This window comes from Botrytis cinerea, chromosome 2 (assembly GCF_000143535.2).
Source record: "Botrytis cinerea B05.10 chromosome 2, complete sequence".
NCBI classification, from domain to species: Eukaryota; Fungi; Ascomycota; class Leotiomycetes; order Helotiales; family Sclerotiniaceae; genus Botrytis; species Botrytis cinerea.
In genome coordinates this window covers 3,324,738-3,341,473 of record NC_037311.1, presented here as the reverse complement: position 1 = coordinate 3,341,473, position 16,736 = coordinate 3,324,738, and the positions used below count along the sequence as shown (strand labels likewise).

At 37.1% G+C, this 16,736-nt stretch overlaps 5 protein-coding genes across 6 annotated transcripts; 1 reads left to right on the top strand and 4 right to left on the bottom strand.

Moving 5' to 3' along the window:
- Nucleotides 1-597: 597 nt before the first annotated feature.
- On the bottom strand, nucleotides 598-1,592 carry BCIN_02g09410 (hypothetical protein). The gene has a single exon (XM_001545144.2). The coding sequence runs from the start codon at nucleotides 1,530-1,532 to the stop codon at nucleotides 843-845; it is 690 nt and encodes a 229-aa protein (XP_001545194.2). The 5' UTR covers nucleotides 1,533-1,592; the 3' UTR covers nucleotides 598-842.
- Nucleotides 1,593-3,381: 1,789 nt separating this feature from the next.
- Nucleotides 3,382-4,769, bottom strand: BCIN_02g09400 (hypothetical protein). Its single transcript, XM_001545245.2, has 3 exons — nucleotides 4,378-4,769; nucleotides 4,076-4,324; nucleotides 3,382-4,009 (listed from the first exon to the last, which is right to left on the bottom strand). Exons 1-3 carry the CDS (start codon nucleotides 4,532-4,534, stop codon nucleotides 3,534-3,536), a joined length of 882 nt encoding a protein of 293 aa, XP_001545295.2. The 5' UTR covers nucleotides 4,535-4,769; the 3' UTR covers nucleotides 3,382-3,533.
- Nucleotides 4,770-6,340: 1,571 nt separating this feature from the next.
- Nucleotides 6,341-8,083, top strand: BCIN_02g09390 (hypothetical protein). 2 transcript variants are annotated; one of them, XM_024691647.1, is made up of 3 exons: nucleotides 6,341-6,603; nucleotides 6,664-6,903; nucleotides 6,955-8,083. In XM_024691647.1, the coding sequence occupies exons 1-3, from the start codon at nucleotides 6,535-6,537 to the stop codon at nucleotides 7,768-7,770; spliced, it is 1,125 nt and encodes a 374-aa protein (XP_024547419.1). In that variant the 5' UTR covers nucleotides 6,341-6,534; the 3' UTR covers nucleotides 7,771-8,083. The 2 variants fall into 2 exon arrangements, with proteins under 2 accessions (XP_024547419.1, XP_024547418.1); XM_024691648.1 differs by having other exon boundaries at nucleotides 6,664-8,083.
- A 3,080-nt stretch (nucleotides 8,084-11,163) lies between these two features.
- BCIN_02g09380 (hypothetical protein) lies at nucleotides 11,164-12,663 on the bottom strand. The gene has a single exon (XM_001554322.2). The coding sequence runs from the start codon at nucleotides 12,515-12,517 to the stop codon at nucleotides 11,315-11,317; it is 1,203 nt and encodes a 400-aa protein (XP_001554372.1). The 5' UTR covers nucleotides 12,518-12,663; the 3' UTR covers nucleotides 11,164-11,314.
- Nucleotides 12,664-14,492: 1,829 nt separating this feature from the next.
- On the bottom strand, nucleotides 14,493-16,540 carry BCIN_02g09370 (hypothetical protein). The gene is made up of 4 exons (XM_024691646.1): nucleotides 16,297-16,540; nucleotides 15,934-16,208; nucleotides 15,798-15,869; nucleotides 14,493-15,730 (listed from the first exon to the last, which is right to left on the bottom strand). Exons 1-4 carry the CDS (start codon nucleotides 16,346-16,348, stop codon nucleotides 14,690-14,692), a joined length of 1,440 nt encoding a protein of 479 aa, XP_024547417.1. The 5' UTR covers nucleotides 16,349-16,540; the 3' UTR covers nucleotides 14,493-14,689.
- Nucleotides 16,541-16,736: the final 196 nt, after the last annotated feature.

Genomic DNA, 16,736 nt, shown 5'->3' with positions numbered 1-16,736 from the left:
CCCTAACCCTAACCCTAACCCTAACCCTAACCCTAACCCTAACCCTAACCCTAACCCTAACCCTAACCCTAACCCTAACCCTAACCCTATCCCTATCCCTAACCCTAACCCTTTGGAGGTGCCAATTACAAGGGCCGACTGAGAGTATGATTGGTTATGATAATTCTTACTATCTATTCGGGTATTATTTACACTTAATTCCAATTATCCATCTAGTATTTAGGCTATCTATTGTTTCAGTTTAATTTATTTCCTTTATCTACAACTCGTCGCTTATTTATAATAACGAAAGAACGAACCAACAACCCCATTTAGCCGACTTTACAGCTCATTAGCTGATATAACTGTTCTCATTTATGGTTTACTTGAAGCTACCATACTGACAAACTAATCTCTTTATAGAGATGCTGAACATCTTCCATTGCAAATAATGGCCCTTTACTGGTGATTTTGTATAAGAATAGATAGTCCATCTATTTATAACACATAATAATCCCCACAGGCACTACTCCCTGAGTTGTAGCCATGAAAAAAAGCAGATGCATGTATACCTTTTTTCTGTAACAAGTAAATCTATTGTGCGGACCCAATCAGATATGAGAAGTCAGTAAAACATTGGACAGCGCCGGTAGTTACAATTTATCTCTTCTAGTAAGACGTGAAGACTCAAATACTGAATTTCTGTCCTTAAATCTACTTATTTCAAGATGCAGAAGGTTTTACTGATGCCCGGTAGCCTCTGGCCTTTTGATCGAAATACTAACCAGCTACCTCTTATTGTTGTACTCAGATTCTAAATTGTGTAGATTGACCCCTTGTTAAGTTAGCAAGATCTCTCAGGCTTAGGGATGAACTGGAGCTGTTCTCCCACTCTCTACAGCAAACAGACTATCCTCTTTGCCATTTGTGCCATCGGCTTTGGTAATAACAATCCAAAAAATTCTATTCGCAACTTTCTCCTCTTTCTCATACGCCTTCTCTATCTTCTTATCAGCCTTCCCATATATCTCCTTTACTGCCTTCTCCCTCTTCCCCTCCTCTTCTTTCTTTGCCATTTCCAACCTCTCTAATTCTTCAATATAATGTCTTGATCTTTGAATAACGCTGCCTTGACTGCGTTGCAGTATCTCGATCTTGCAATATATTTCAGCAATCTTGTTGCTAGAATCAAGCATTGCGGTTGATATAGAGGAATATTTTGAATCGCATATTTTATTGTGTTTTGCGTGTGCCTTATAAAGAGCTTTCATATTACGCTTGTCAACCCATTGCAAAGGTTTCTGGCCTATCTTTGACAACCAGCTCTCTCGTGGCTGTTCAGAAGAGACGTCAAAATCGAGGGGTGCTATGTACCCCTCCAGTGCTTGGAGCCGAACCAGACGTGGATCTCTAGATCCTGACTCGGGTTCAGATTGGCTGTTACTTTTGATTTCGCTGGGATTGACAGACGCTGAATTGCTATGTCTGTAGAAGACACCAAGATCATGCACTGTCTCAAGAGGTGGAAGCTTGTGTTGTCCCACCCACTTCATTAAATTCTATCGCTGCCATCATCTTTTCAGTTGTCATTATCCTACATATCTAGAGCATTCTAAAGTTAGATATGATTATGCTAAGGCAGGGGGAATATACTAAGCCCCTAGGCATGAAGATATCTGCGTTAGCAGATTTCAGGAATTTCCGCATACGGTAATATGATAAACCTGCAGATGCTAAGAGGGATGTCACCTGTAAGACGCCGCCTACAGCTTGTGCAGGAAGAACTCCTTGCGCTGAGGCCAGGAGACCGCCTGCTATGTGCGCTACCTGGAAGATGGGAAGAGAGACAAAGACCTGGTTCAGGCAGTCGATGAATAAGAGGAATTCTGAGCTGTGAAAACAGATTATCAGCGTAGGAATGGTTTTGGTAGCAATGCAGCTAATATAAAACGTACGCTGTAACTGGGTTACTGACTATGGAGAGGCAATGCGGATAGCAACGGGTGAAGGAGAAGAGATTCTTCATAAACTTCATCATTCTGAGGTTCGATGATTCTAGGTATTAAGTCAGTTAAGGATAATAATCAATAGAGGTATGGAAGAGATAGATGATGATTAACGAGGTATGACGATTGGTTTGTCAAGAAGTCCGTCGACAAATGGGGAGGGGCTGATGAAGAAACCCGAAAATGCCAATCTTGGCACGATGATTCTCCCCGCCGGGCTCTGTGCCCAGCCCCCCCCTCTCGGGATCCCCACCACCATCGCTATGATCTCCGATCGACGAATGGTCAATAGTGGCAACCTCTACTCAGTCCCGCAATAAGGCAAACATAACTGGAGAAAACTGTTTACGCTATTATTAGTGGCAGTGGTTATTATTATTGCGTGGCGCGCCTACAGATTAGTTAAAGATTCAGGGGGTCATGATGGATATTTAATGACTCATGAGTGGGCCATGTATGTGTTTGATGGCGCGCCGATGATGGTCGTCCAGGCTCTGTTTCATTTTGTGCATGCTGGGGATATCTTCGGAAGGGGTGAGGCTTTAAAGCAGGATCGCTTGGATGAGGACTACACTGCGTTGAATACGATTTTATTGCAGCTACACGAGAGTTTAAATGTATACTATGCGTTTGCAATCAGTTCCATTCCAAAACTTCTATCCCATCAATACTTGTAATATTATATTATGCAGTCCAGAAATAATTGAGAAGGCCATTTTTATTACTCCCAATGACTCTATCTGTGCTCTATCCATGAAATCTCAGTAAAACCGTGAAAATATTGATAGGAGATATCGAATCAGAGCAATTAACCAAGGGTTTGCAGAGCTCGTAGCTTTTAATTCATGGACGATACAAGTAATATTCGGAATGACTAGAGAAAAAGGATTCAACGCTCTAAGACTCAATGGCCTCTCTGAAAGCGTGAGATCCGAAACGAGGTAGACGTAGTGTTCATTTTTCACTAGCGTTGCAGGACCATGCAGAAAGACTTTATGCGCTCCAGAAAGATGTGAGCCATATTCCAAAAGGAGATAAAGATAGGCCTGGAAAACTTTCAGTAGGTTTTCCCATTCAAGAAGCTAAGCAATTAGGCCGCTACAAATTGTCAATTTTGCGAGGATAGATAAGGACGGAAATCTGTGTTGTGATTAATAAGATATACTACCGGTTCTGATATTTGTTGTCTCTGTAGATAGTAAGTCTACAGCATTTCGTGCAGGAAAGTGCTTTCGAATAGTGAGACTGTGACGCTATAGATGCCAATTATGCTGTGTTACGGTGAAATCCAAGCAACCCCGTAGTTTAAAACTCGATTATCATGGTGGACGACAGAGATGAATGTGCTTACTGCTATAATAAATGAACTAGTCGAGGTCGGAAGTTCTACCGTGACTGTTAATATAGTATTAATAAATACAAAGAAAAATTGATTCATTCTCCTTACAGAGTTCAAGTCTAAATCCACAGCCAACCATCTCACTAATACTATCTTTAGTTTTCTCTAATACCTGGAACCCGACGACAACCTGTAACAGGTCGAGAAGTTCAGGCGAGTATCCTCTCCGAATCAGTAGATGCAACACGTTCACGATCTGCCCCAATCTTCTTCATTTTCCAACCTCTCGTCGCGACATTCCCTCCTCTTGATAACGCTACTACCTCGCTTGGGTGTATAATATTAAACAGCACCATGACAGTGCACATCAACAACGCATCGAAAACATATAGGTATGCCTCGTGCGAGAGCAAGTATCCCGAAAATCCTTGTAGGTATTCTATAACACGAAAAAGAGATCGGACCATAATCAATGCGCTTGCGATGAACAAAGCTAAGATGTGTTTGCGCCAGGTAGTGTCGTTTTGAGCGGCAGAAGTTGGCGCTTTTTTCATGGCGCGGTCGAAGTGGACGGCGACGACAATAAAGCAGCCAAAGAAGATGATCTGAATAAAGAGCCCACCAACGATAATGTATTTACCCGTCGTGAGAGAGCTACTGGAACCCGAAGATTGAATTCCGCCGCCTAGAATACTATCATAAGACAATTTTTCATGTTGAAGATGGGTTAGTTACAGGTGGCGTGACTTACCTCCTCCTTGAACAAAGAAAGACAGGACGTCTCCGACAACGAATATCTTCGTAAGCCATTTCTTCTTAAGCAGTGCGCGACTTTCGCCATCTGCCAAGATGATAATCCGACTCAATTCCATGTAGATACTTGCTGCGAAGAGGGCAGGTGCCACGAGCAGAAGAAGCGTTTGTATGAGATAGGGTACTAATGTCCAGTCTGGAGTCTGAGTATGAGAGATTGCGCGGCCTATATAGCCTATACATTGAACTGAAAGTATTTCGTTAGTTTCTGACACATAGGAAGATTATAGAAAGACGCACAAAGTCCTCCCACAATGAATGGGATCATAAACCATGTGCGAGTCCAAAAAAGCTGGTAGCAATGAAGAGATGTTGTTGTTATAAAGAGAATGATAAAGATAATTGCTCCCACTATGGAGGGATCGTAATGGTAGTATTCGAAACCATCGTCGGCCATTTTCGTTGTTTAAAGGGTCTCTGCGTGGTGAGACTTGAAGTATAATTCCTGAAACCAAAATCTGAGAGGTAAGAGACAATCAATGAGACGGTTGGGAAACAGAATCGACTGGAAGCCAGTTTTATATAATTACTAAAATTGGATCTGTCGATCAAATATCATCACCACTTTCACTTCATGATCGAAATTGGCTTGACCGGCTCGGGTGGGTAGGACAGCTCTGTCGTCGCAAGGCGTACTCTATGCCTCTTTCAGCAAGATAAGACTGACGAAATGGTACCAAGGCTATCAAAGGAGAGGAATTTTGTGACAAGAATGCCGGTCACCACCGTACACTAGTCTTAATTCAGTACAATGCAGCATCCGCTGCAGGGTGAACTCCTCTAGGACTGGTACGTAGCATACTCGGTAGTTGCCAATTTACTATATTATGCCCACAGGTGTAAAATTAACGGAACTCGTTGGGAAATTTTAGTATTGCGCCCTGTCAAGATCAGATCTTTACTCAACGCTGTTTTCAAATCCGAATGCGAATACGTGAATCAACCCTGTGACTATAGGCCATGGAAGGGGATTCAAGGTTTTCTTGGACAGAATTTATCATGCCACGAAGATGGCCAAGAGATTTCTTAGAAGCATGCGGGTCATATCATCATGTGGACCACTTCAAAATCACACCAAAATTCATACTTTTTTAATAATTACATTTTAATTATAATCAATATCCTCGAAAAGAAAGACCTGATATAATAGGTTCAAAAATCTTTATATTTGAGAATCTAATTTTAACTCAAGTTTCCTTATTGTTTATTAAAAAAAAATCAAAACTATTACGGTTTTCGTTACAAAAAAATTATACTTATGATAGCTTTTATAACGTGGTTTATTAGCATATGAGTCATTTGAAAATACATCAAAATTAGGCCTTTTTCAATATTCTTATTTTAATAACTAATCATTATTTCTGAAAGAAAAAGGAATATTAGATAATAATAAAAATTAGCTTTTAAAAATCTAGTTTTTGTATAAATATTTCTATTATATTGTAAAAAAAGTGGAAACTATTACGATTTTCGTTGTAAGAAAGTTATCCCTTTAATAACTACTTTAATAATTCGAATCTCTAATAAAAAATTAGATTTTTATAATAATTATATAATTAAGTTTCATACTTTTAGACTTTATAAAATTATATTATTAAATGAAGAAAGTACACGATTACGTACAAACGAATTTTGTATATAAAATGAGGTGGCTCATATAATGAATGATATGACCCGCATGCTAATAAACCACGTTATATATTTAAATTTCTAATAAATAATTAGAAATTTACATGATTTATATAATTTATTTTGATTGTGTTAACAAAAAATAAAATCATATTTATAAATAAAGAAAGTGCATAGTTACGCATAGACGAATTTTGTTTATAAAAAGAAATGGCCTATATAATAATATAGCTCGTATGCTTATAAACCACGTTACTCAAACAATAGTGGAGTAATATGGGGACGGCGTTTCTGGGCTGCTTGGATTGGTCAGCCTGTACTGGCCTCCTTTGGGGCTTCGTATTCCGTACACTTTGCCCGAAATGATAATGGTGGCTACTTGTGGAGCGTTGGGCGGGCCTAGTATAGTGCTAATATAGACCCACTTATGACCATTTCTTCTTTGATTAGCTAAGATAAGCGAGGACCTTCTAGTAGAGACTTCTTTATCATGTGACCGAGCGCCCCGGGGGTCAATGCACACGCAAGACTAGGTCGGGCCAGCCGGATCTGGACAGCCCGTTACCTGAGTAATGGCAGCTTCATGCCTGCAGGTCATCAAAATTACATCTTGTACATGTAGATAGGTATTTTTCTGTTTGTACTTCGGAGCTATACCATACTTAGTCTCAAGGTACGGCACTCGTTGCATGCGGGCTCCGATGAAATCGAATTCGTTTCCTTCACTACGCGTCCAGCATTAAGCGCCTCGTATAAGCAATCAATATAATGCCGTCACGTCGCCCCCACACGAAAAGCCGTCACGGCTGTCTAGAATGCAAAGCTAGGAAGGTGAAGGTACGTCGGGTCATCTTATTGTGTCCGGGGTATCTCATCTGATCTGACACCCTCAAACAGTGCAACCAAGACAAACCCGCCTGCGCTCGTTGCACAAGGAATGAACAGTCATGCCACTATGACATGATTTCAGGAAAACTGTCCTCGAGAAAGCCCTCCCCAGGACCTGGCATGGACACCATTCCACTTGCCAAATCCCCCTGGAGTATCTCTCGACTCCCATCTCCAATTGACCAGCTTGAAACGCAGCGAGGTAGATTCACGGCCTTCGATCTGGAACTTATGCACCACTACTCCACGGTCGGATTCCTACCCCACACACCCAACGGCTCGCAGACTCATATTTGGCAGAAGTTAGCACCGGAAGAAGCGTTCAAACACCGGTTTCTGCTACACGGGATCCTTGCCATTGCCGCGCTCCACAAGGCTCGCCATGACCCAGATACGGCACCAGAGATCACCATGCTGGCAATACAGCACTACACTACGGCCATTAGCCTCTTCCGACCTGTGATCACTGATATCCATCCTGGCAATGCAGTCGCAGCATTCATGCTGTCCGGCCTCTTGGTCTGTATCTCGTGGGCGCTTCCCTTGGCTCATCCCGACAGTGTGGGCAACATACACATGTTGACTACAGACGAGACTTTGCAGCATATACTTGATATCTTGCAGCTGCTACGAGGCATACGAGAAATCGTCGATAGCAGCTGGGCCTGGACGCGGCAACTGACTCCCATTTTCGAACTAGCTATCAATGATCCCGACGCCGTCTTCCCACCAGAGGAAGAAGCCATTTTGCAAGCGCTGCAAGAGCGCGTTCGCGCCGAGACAAAAACCTCAGCTGAAAGGGATATGTATGATGATATGTTACGCCAGTTCCGTATGTTCTGGCCGCTGGAGCACCGCCCCTATGCGCATGGGCTGGTGCATGCATGGTCGACGAGGATCTCGGACTGCTTTATGAAAGCGATTTTAGAGAAGAAGTCAGAAGCGTTGTTGATCTTGGCTTACCACGGGGCTTTGCTGCACGAGTTAACGGATTGCTGGTGGGTGGGTGATAAGGGGAGGGTGATCATTCAGACAGTGGAGGATCTGCTACCGCCTGGTTATGAGGACATCATGGAATGGCCGAAGCTGCGCGGGGGCTTGATATCAAAGACTTGAGAGATCGTGTAGTTCAAACTATGATCTGAGCCTGGGAGCAGCCTATAACAGTGGAGAGGTAGGAATATACTCTCTCCTAGCTATACAAGCAGATCTTACTTTGGTATTTATCTCTATTACCATTCGTAGTAATGACTAGTGGTAACTATCAAGCCTAACAAGCCTGTTGATATCACCTCGGTGGTGATTATGACGTCTTTATGTTTAGCATACTATACTGATTGATATTTTTTATTTGTATTGATTAATGTCTACTTCGAACCTCTCTTAAAGTATTGAGATATATTAAAATAAGAAACTATTAAATAATATAATTGTTATAGTTAGTGTTTGGAATATTTTATACTTTTATAGATTAATAGGAAAGTGGATTACTTCTAACATTGTATTTCGAATACAAGAATATTTTTTTTTGAGATTCTTATTTATATAAATTTGAACAAAAATAATCATACTTTGAATTCAATCTTAGTAATTGATTTATTCTAATTATTTTATTTCTAATATTTTATATTTATAGAATTCCTATATTTATAGGATTACTAACTCCTTTCTGATTGATATATATCGGATAGGTTTATATTGTAAAAGAGTAGAAGGTGGTAATAGTTACACAAAAAAAGCCTTTGCATATATCAAGTATAAAGTAAATAGCTATACATAATAAAATGAAATGAATTGTTATATTGCAATAATGAAGTAAGAGAGGCAGTATGAAATGATTACTCAATTCTTTAGAAGTCAATTTGAAAGGTGGAAAATTCGATAATAGTCTTAGGTTTACAGAAGTGAAGTTATAAATACTAAATATTAATAGCACGTGACCTTGAAATCACATGTTTTCACTCTCACAATATAAAACGAAAATGAGTATTAGAAAACGATTATTTGATTGAATATATATAATAGATTCATTATTTCAAAAGTATTTGGAATACTCTATGCTTTTATAGGTTAATAAGAAAGTGAATCACTCCTAATACTACTAGCCGTCGGGGAAAAAGGATTTTTCAGATTATGGATTCGTAGAAGCTTTTTTTCTTTTTTTCTTTTTCTTAAGATATATAAATTTTTATCTTTATTTCTTTAATTTTTATGAGGGCCAGCCCCCAAGCCTTCGATCCTCGCTACGCTGGAGATTTAAATATAAATAATAATAATAATAATAATAATAATAATAATAATAATAATAATAATAATAATAATAATAATAATAATAATAATAATAATAATAATAATAATAATAATAATAATAATAATAATAATAATAATAATAATAATAATAATAATAATAATAATAATAATAATAATAATAATAATAATAATCTCTTACTTCTAGCTTATATAAAGATATTAGAATTATAATTAAATTTTAAAACATTAAAATCTTATAATTCTCTTTCTAATTCTCTTTCTAATTCTTGTTTATATAACCTGATAGCTTTCTAATCAAGATGATGAGATTTCAATTTAATGATTGATTAGATTTATAGTGAGATATTTATATTGATATATAACTTTATAATTAAAATTTAGAAAGTAATAAAAATAATATATTTCAAAAGTTTATAATAAACTTTAATAGAATATATCTTTAGTAATTAGTTTATATATCTTCAAAAGGTTATATATTGAATTGAAATTGTTTTATAATAATTTAATCTTTTTATCAATCGAAACAACCTTGTCTTAATATCAGTATATTACTTATAATCAATCAGAAGGGGTTTTATAAATCTACAAATATGAAAGTGACCTGCTATCTAGATATATAATTACATAATATATAAGTATATTTCCACTTCATTCGCTTCTATGAATTTATAATCTCTTATTCAATTAATACTTTTCCTTAATATAATTGAGTTTTTTTTATATATCAATATTTATTCAATATCTCTTTTTTTTTTAAAGTATGTACATTTTTATATTCATAAATGTATTTTTATAAACGAATCTTTTTGTATTCTTAATTAGAGTTAATATAATCTCAAATATAAATATAGGAGAGTTTAATTGATAATAGGTTATTTGAAATTCAATTAATATTAATTGAAAAAGAGTTTTAATTAGATTATAAAGGATTTGAAAGATTTATTGATTTACAGTGAAAAAGGAAAGGATAGGTATACAAATTCAAATATCTGATTTCCAAAATGTAATTTCAAAATTAAATGATATTAAATCTATTTTTTGGAATTCTAATTTTATAATTTAAAAAGTAATTAATTTTTTGTGTATAATTTTATAGATTATAAATAATTCAATTTTCGAAATATTATTGATATATATTTTGATAAATTTATTAGTTTGATTGATATATAAACATTTTAGATTATTAAAATAATCAATATCAAATGATTTAGTTAAATGATTTGACGATAGTAGTAAATGTAAATATATAATATTTTTATAGTATATTTGAAAAGTTATTGACTTATAATTTTTATACTTATCTAATATTAATATTCGATATTTGCTCTTTTTTGATTCTTAATATATTTATTAAAGTAGTTCAATTAACGTAGTTTAATATTAAATACATTATATCATCAAATGCACTACGAATTTTATATACAAAATACATTTATACATAACTATATACTTTCTTTATTTAATAATATAATTTTTCAAAATTTGAAATTGTAACATTTAATTATTTATTAAAAATTTGAATTAATATAGTAGTTATTATAGGAATAGTTTTTTTGTAACGAAAATCATGACAATTTCTATTTTTTATAGAATATAATAGAAAATTTTATATAGAAACTTAATATATTTATAAAAGATATTTTCTCATTAATAAATCTTTTTTCTTTTTTAAAAAATATTGATTAATTATTAAAATATGAATATTAGGAAAAGGCTAATTTTAGTGTATTTTGAAATAGTGCATTTAATGATATAATATATTCGGTATTAAATCACGGTATTTTAAATCTAGTTTATTATTTGTTTATTTATTAGATATAGGTTTAATGATTTATTTTATAGGAAGATTGACTTTAGCATATTAACTGAAAAGACAAATCCATTTTTGAATTATTAAAAATAAAGAAATAGTTTTACTTTTTTCTTTTTTATATATTATTATTATAGTTTATTCTCGATTATTTAATTATGTTGATTTGTTTCTATTATATCTTTCAGTATTAGTAATAATAATTATTATTATATACATAATTCCTATTATAGTCTATATTCTTGTGATTCTTTAGTCTATTATTAATTCGTTATAATACTCTCAGACTCTCAAGGATATAAATGGCCTCTCGATCCCTGATTGGTTCGAATGATTAATAAGCGGGCAACGCTAAAAATATCATTGTGAAAAGGACTAAGGAAATTAATAACTTCAAAATATAGAATGACTTATCGACAAAGAGGTTCTAAATATTAAGATGACATTTACACACTTTGTGCGTATTTTGTGCAATCACGTAATAGAATCACGTTTTTTGTTAGTCACGCGTTTCAAAAGTTTTGTCTATTCTTAAGTTTCTTCTCTTGAACTTCTTTTCTTTAATATACATGTTAAACATCAGTTGCTGTCAGCCATTACAACCTCTGACAACTTGACAGTCCACAATTGACGCATGCCAAGGATGACGAGAATATCGCCAGCCAAAGCAAATTGCACAATAGCCAAGTTGATTGGGTCTGGGGTGAAGAACTGAGCATTAAAGACACCAAGGAGCTTGCCCTCAGGGCTACGGACCATAATCCCCTCACCCTCACCAGTCCAGACGCGGCCTTTGTCGTCGACGCGGATTCCATCTGGAGCTTGCATGCGGGCTATGCTGAAAACACGGCGGTTAACAGGTAGCATGTCGGCATCAAGATCGTACTTGTAAACGCCGGGAATGCCAACTTGGGCTGGAAGACCCCAGACAGGAACATGGGGGGTTCCACCGAAATCAGTGATGTAGATGGATTTCTGGTCCACAGAGGGACGGACACCGTTTGCGACGGGAAAGTCGGTTCGGCTGATAACCGGGGCAAGAATCTTGGAGATTGGGTCGAATCTCCAGAGACCTTGGGCAAGACCGTTAGTCACAGTGCCGGCAGTGGAAGGCAAGACAGTGATATACATGAATGAGCGGTTGGTTCCTGGTTGCGTAACCCAAGCGACATCGTCGATAGCGTCAAACTTCAGGCCCATATACGAATTCATGATTACCTTGGCCTCACCCGTGCTAGGATTGACGGAGTAAACACCACCACTGAAGTTGCGTGTGTCATCGCGGAGAGAAGTAAAGTAGACGAGGCCTTGGTGATAACAACCACCGTTGGGGTTTTCAAGTGGGATGGAGGTGGTCAGGTTGCGGGTGATGCCACTGGCCAGATCGAGAATCTCGACATGAGTTGCTCCATCATTGATCCAAGTGGTGTACCAGACTTCGTTGCGCTCTTTGAGCCAAATGCCGGCTTCACCAGCGAAGTTTACGGCTCGCTCCTCGACGAGATTGGCAGATGGATTCGGACCGAGCAGGGCAAGGAACTCGGTGTCATAGGACACGAACGGTGCAGTCTTAGCAGACTGAAAGAGATTGTTGACCTTTTCCTCTGAGGTGGTGGTGCTGTTGAGGAAGCTGAAGATTGGGCTACTCTCAAACGGCGCTGGGAGTAGGTAGGTGTACTCTATAGGGATAGAGACGACGGTGCTGTTGTTTTGCGCTGCAGATGGTAAGATAAGGGCGGCGGCAGACGCCAAGCCGACAAAGAGAGGTCGAATTAGTGACATATTAGGCGAAGAACAGATGCTTGAAAGATGCGTAAGACGAAGACTGCCAAAAGGAATAAGCAGATGAGTACTTCCACGTAGCATGTACCAATGGCAATACCGATACTTATAAACATTTCGTTTCTCCTATTGAACCTTACAGAGTCTAAATAAAGGGTTATCGGCATTTGCCACATTGAAACGAACCAAATACCTGGCTTAATTACGGAGTTACAAAAGTACCGTGGCTCAGTCATGACACTACTTCCTAACAAGCTTAATTATGTCGATAGGGTTAGGAAGGCGGCGATAAGACTTATCTTTGGTACCTCCGTAAATATCTCTGATGTGTGACGACAGACTCATATCGGCTTTATAGGCTTTGAAACAAATCAAAGTGCTAAAACTCAAAAGTAAGAACTTAATTGGACCTCCCTGCTCGTAGAAAGTGTCAAAAATCCGAAGGCTTTCTTTTTTGCTACATACCTCATATTTTGACTTATATAAGTATTGTAGATTACGGCGCCTATATTAACATCGAATACTTTTGATCCTTTACTCTCTCTCAATAAGAAATAATTAATATCGAGTTGATAATCATTTTGTAATAGGATATAATTTTACATATTCTTATAGATATAATATAATATGTTTCATAACAGCTACATGTTTATACTTTTTACTCCAACGCTTTGGTCAGATAATTACTCTTACAAATCAAGCACTTAGGACAATCTATCTTTTTTCGGCCGAAAAGTTATATTAAACTTTCTAAAAGACGCCATCAAATTCAGAACTGTTAGTCAATGAAATGACTATATTTCTTTTGATATATTAATTTTGAAAAACTGAATGTAATTAATGCGAGCGGATACGAGGATCACTGTGAGAGTGAAAACACGTGACTTCCAGGTCACGTGCCATCAACATTTAGTATTTACAGCCTCCCTTCTATAGACCTAAAATGATCATCGAATTTTCTACCTTCCAAATCGATTCCTAAAGAATTGAATAATTAACTATTACTACCTCCCTTACTTCACTATCGCAATATAATAATTCACCTCATTTTACTATATATAACTACTTACTTTATATTTGATATATGTAAAGGCTTTTCTTATGTGATTATTACTATCTTCTACACTTTTATATCATATGACTGATACATAGTATATATTTACATTTGAGAAATACTAGCCGTCGGGGAAAAAGAATTTGGATTCATGATAGTTTTTCTTCTTTTTCTCTTATTTTTGAGATGTATAAAATTGTAGCACGTAACGCTACGATAGCGTAGCTTATGTGACGGATACGCAACGGATACTTATAAGTAGCGTAGTCTCTCTAGATAGTAATGGAACAGCTTTTACAACCTTATCATAATCTGCCCTACAAAAATTTGAATTTTATTTCTTTAATCTTTATGAGGGCCAGCCCTCAAACCCCCGATCCTCGCTACGCTCGAGGTTTAATTATAAATAATAAGTCTTTTTTTTAAATTCTTTATAATTAAAAATGATTATAGCTTTACTAATACTCTTTATAGTTATTTTAAAAGTTATTTAGAATCTACATTTATACTTATATTATATAGCTTTTAGAATCCTAAAAATAAGGAAGATTTATATTCTTGTATTTTATTGAAATATGAGTTTTAAGGTTATTTAAAGATTATAAGCTTTTAAGATAGTGGTTTGTATATTATTTTAGGTATAATGTATTCAACTCTCAAAGATATAATTAAAATTTAAAACTTTAAAAGCTTAAAAACCTTAAAACCATTTTAAATCTTATAAATCTCTTTATAATTCTCTTTATAATTCTCTTTCTAATTCTCTTTCTAATTCTCGCTTATATAGTCTAATAACTTATTAATCAAGGATATTGAAATTAAAATTTGATCATTAATTAGATTTATAATGAAATATTTATATTAATATATAACTTTATAATTAGAACTCAGAAAAATAATAAAAATAATATATTTGAAAAGTGTATAATAAACTCTAATAGATTATATCTTCAGTAATTAGTTTATATATCTTCAAAAATTTATGTATTGGATTGAAGTTATTTTATAACAATTTAGTCTTCTTATCGGTTGGAATAATTTTGTCTTAGTGTTGGTATATTACTATTCGTAATTTCAGTCAATTCAGACTACTTCTCACACTAGATCAATGAAATTCCCTACATAGACGCGGGCTTCACCCCCCTCAACGAGATACTAGCTCTAACTCTCACTCCATCACCAACATCAAAGTTGTCTTGTAGTGTCATCTCCGTCGCATTCTGCAGATCTTCAAATGGTATCTCCACATTGCCAATCTCCGTCTCTCCATCCATACATACCATTCGTAAATTTCCAGCTGTTACATCTTCGGCAGTGACTGGAATACGGAACTGCTGATCAAAGGTCGGATTGTTGATATCTGTACCGGGAGCATCTGCCTGTACAGCCGTCTGGAAACGGTGCTTGCTTCCCCACGTCACAACTACACTCGGTTTCAAAGTTTCTCGCTGGCCTTTGATGCCGAAAGCACCCGCGACAAGTACGTTAATGATTCCACACATGAGACCATCACCACTATGACTAGACTCTGAAAAGCTGTTGCTATCCTCGGTAGTAAATTGGAAGAACTCGCATGATAGCGCGATTTTGCTATCGGTCTCGGAGCCCTTATGCAGCATTCCTAGCTCTTGCTTACCGCCAGCCAGAAGGATTTCCTTGACAGAGGTGACAGCTACACCCACTTCATCGTCGGAATTCAGGTCATGATCTGAAACGACAACTTTGATGCGTTGGTCAAAATCTGACACCACGAAATCATGCGTCTCGCCCCACGCCGGTGTCGTGGTATTATTTTTAGTCGTTGTCCTCCATGCTGCTTCAGCGCCAACTTCAATCTCAGCATAACAATCAGGACTTGCCCTTGTCAACTTAGAGAAAAGCTTCTTAGTCTTGGACTGTGACTCCTCGGCAAAACCCCATGCCCTTTCTGCGGTGATCCGGATGATGCCTAGTGGCTGATGGTAGGTCTTGAAATAATCGTTCTTGGCGTCGAGTTTTACCAAGATACGATTCGGTAGGACGACCACACTGTTAATGATGCCCATAAGTACCTTGCGAACAGCGTCGTCGATGACAGACAAATCAGCGATGTTGGCAGCACCGGTGAAATTTAATTTAAGCTCAGGCGGATTTATGAAGGAGATTTGGGCTGCACCGATCTAAGGGAAGATTTAGCACGAGAGACCTGGATTGTTCGACTTTAGTGTCCTATTATGTGCCACTTACTAATGGGATAATATTCGTGAGAGGACATAGCAGAATAGAGAGTCTGCCATTTAATATAACCTCTTTAACTCCCTGTTGAACAATGAGTCAATATACCCAACCTGTGATTTTGTGTCGGTGGCTTGTCAAAACATACAACTCTAGGTATCATGTTTCCATCCAGCTCAATATCACACTGGCCGTCCCAATCCACATTCAAGTCGAGCTTGATACCATCGTGAGCAGTCTTTGTGACCTTGACATTGGAAAGCACGATTGGTGTGGCGCCAAGCTCAATCTTGGTGAAATGCAAAGTTGCCAGGGGACCAGGGAGCATGGTCTTGAACATAGGTTCGACAATGTCCTTGACCATTTTGCTGCCGGCAGCCTCGATGTTGGGCCACAGCTGTGCAACGATATCATTCAGGAAGCCTAATCAATTATATGATGAGCCAGTTTTCATTTCTTAATCCTCTAGCAAGACGGTAGACATTGTGATTTAGATCAACCATCGACATACCAGCAGACTCTCCATCTCCTTCAGTCGTCAGCTTTTCGATGAGTGCAGACATCTTGGCTCGAGAGTCTTTAACGATGGACCAACTTTAACTTGGGAGAAAATGTTGAGGAAATGATTGAATCTGGAAGTTTTTTGTGATTATGAGATCAATTTTTTTATCAACGAGATCCAAGATATTGGGTCATTATATACAGTGGAGGGCGAGCAAATGTGGTCATTTCGCATGGGAAGCGTGATGATAGTCGTCTGTAGCCACTTGCAATTACATCAGGGTGCACCACGTCAATTATTGTGGCCACGTCGTGTGGGGCAGATCCAATTAGAACCATGCCAAGCCCTCCGCCCAAACTTTAATTAAGACAGGAATCAGGTAATCTGTTAGTAACTTAACTCGAGCTTAGACCATAAGTATCAAGAACAAGAACACGTACAATGTAACC

What these genes read in the sequence shown, in the direction of transcription:
- BCIN_02g09410 (XM_001545144.2), bottom strand. Translation starts at nt 1,532, where the DNA reads ATGAAGTGGGTGGGACAACACAAGCTTCCACCTCTTGAGACAGTGCAT.
- BCIN_02g09400 (XM_001545245.2), bottom strand. Translation starts at nt 4,534, where the DNA reads ATGGCCGACGATGGTTTCGAATACTACCATTACGATCCCTCCATAGTG. An exon ending in ATTCATTGTGGGAGGACTTT is followed by an intron (nt 4,325 to 4,377) that starts GTGCGTCTTTCT and finishes AAATACTTTCAG; the next exon opens with TTCAATGTATAGGCTATATA. An exon ending in TTTCTTTGTTCAAGGAGGAG is followed by an intron (nt 4,010 to 4,075) that starts GTAAGTCACGCC and finishes ATAGTATTCTAG; the next exon opens with GCGGCGGAATTCAATCTTCG.
- BCIN_02g09390 (XM_024691648.1), top strand. Translation starts at nt 6,535, where the DNA reads ATGCCGTCACGTCGCCCCCACACGAAAAGCCGTCACGGCTGTCTAGAA. An exon ending in GCAAAGCTAGGAAGGTGAAG is followed by an intron (nt 6,604 to 6,663) that starts GTACGTCGGGTC and finishes ACCCTCAAACAG; the next exon opens with TGCAACCAAGACAAACCCGC.
- BCIN_02g09380 (XM_001554322.2), bottom strand. Translation starts at nt 12,517, where the DNA reads ATGTCACTAATTCGACCTCTCTTTGTCGGCTTGGCGTCTGCCGCCGCC.
- BCIN_02g09370 (XM_024691646.1), bottom strand. Translation starts at nt 16,348, where the DNA reads ATGTCTGCACTCATCGAAAAGCTGACGACTGAAGGAGATGGAGAGTCT. An exon ending in AGGAGATGGAGAGTCTGCTG is followed by an intron (nt 16,209 to 16,296) that starts GTATGTCGATGG and finishes ATAATTGATTAG; the next exon opens with GCTTCCTGAATGATATCGTT. An exon ending in TCACGAATATTATCCCATTA is followed by an intron (nt 15,731 to 15,797) that starts GTAAGTGGCACA and finishes ATCTTCCCTTAG; the next exon opens with ATCGGTGCAGCCCAAATCTC.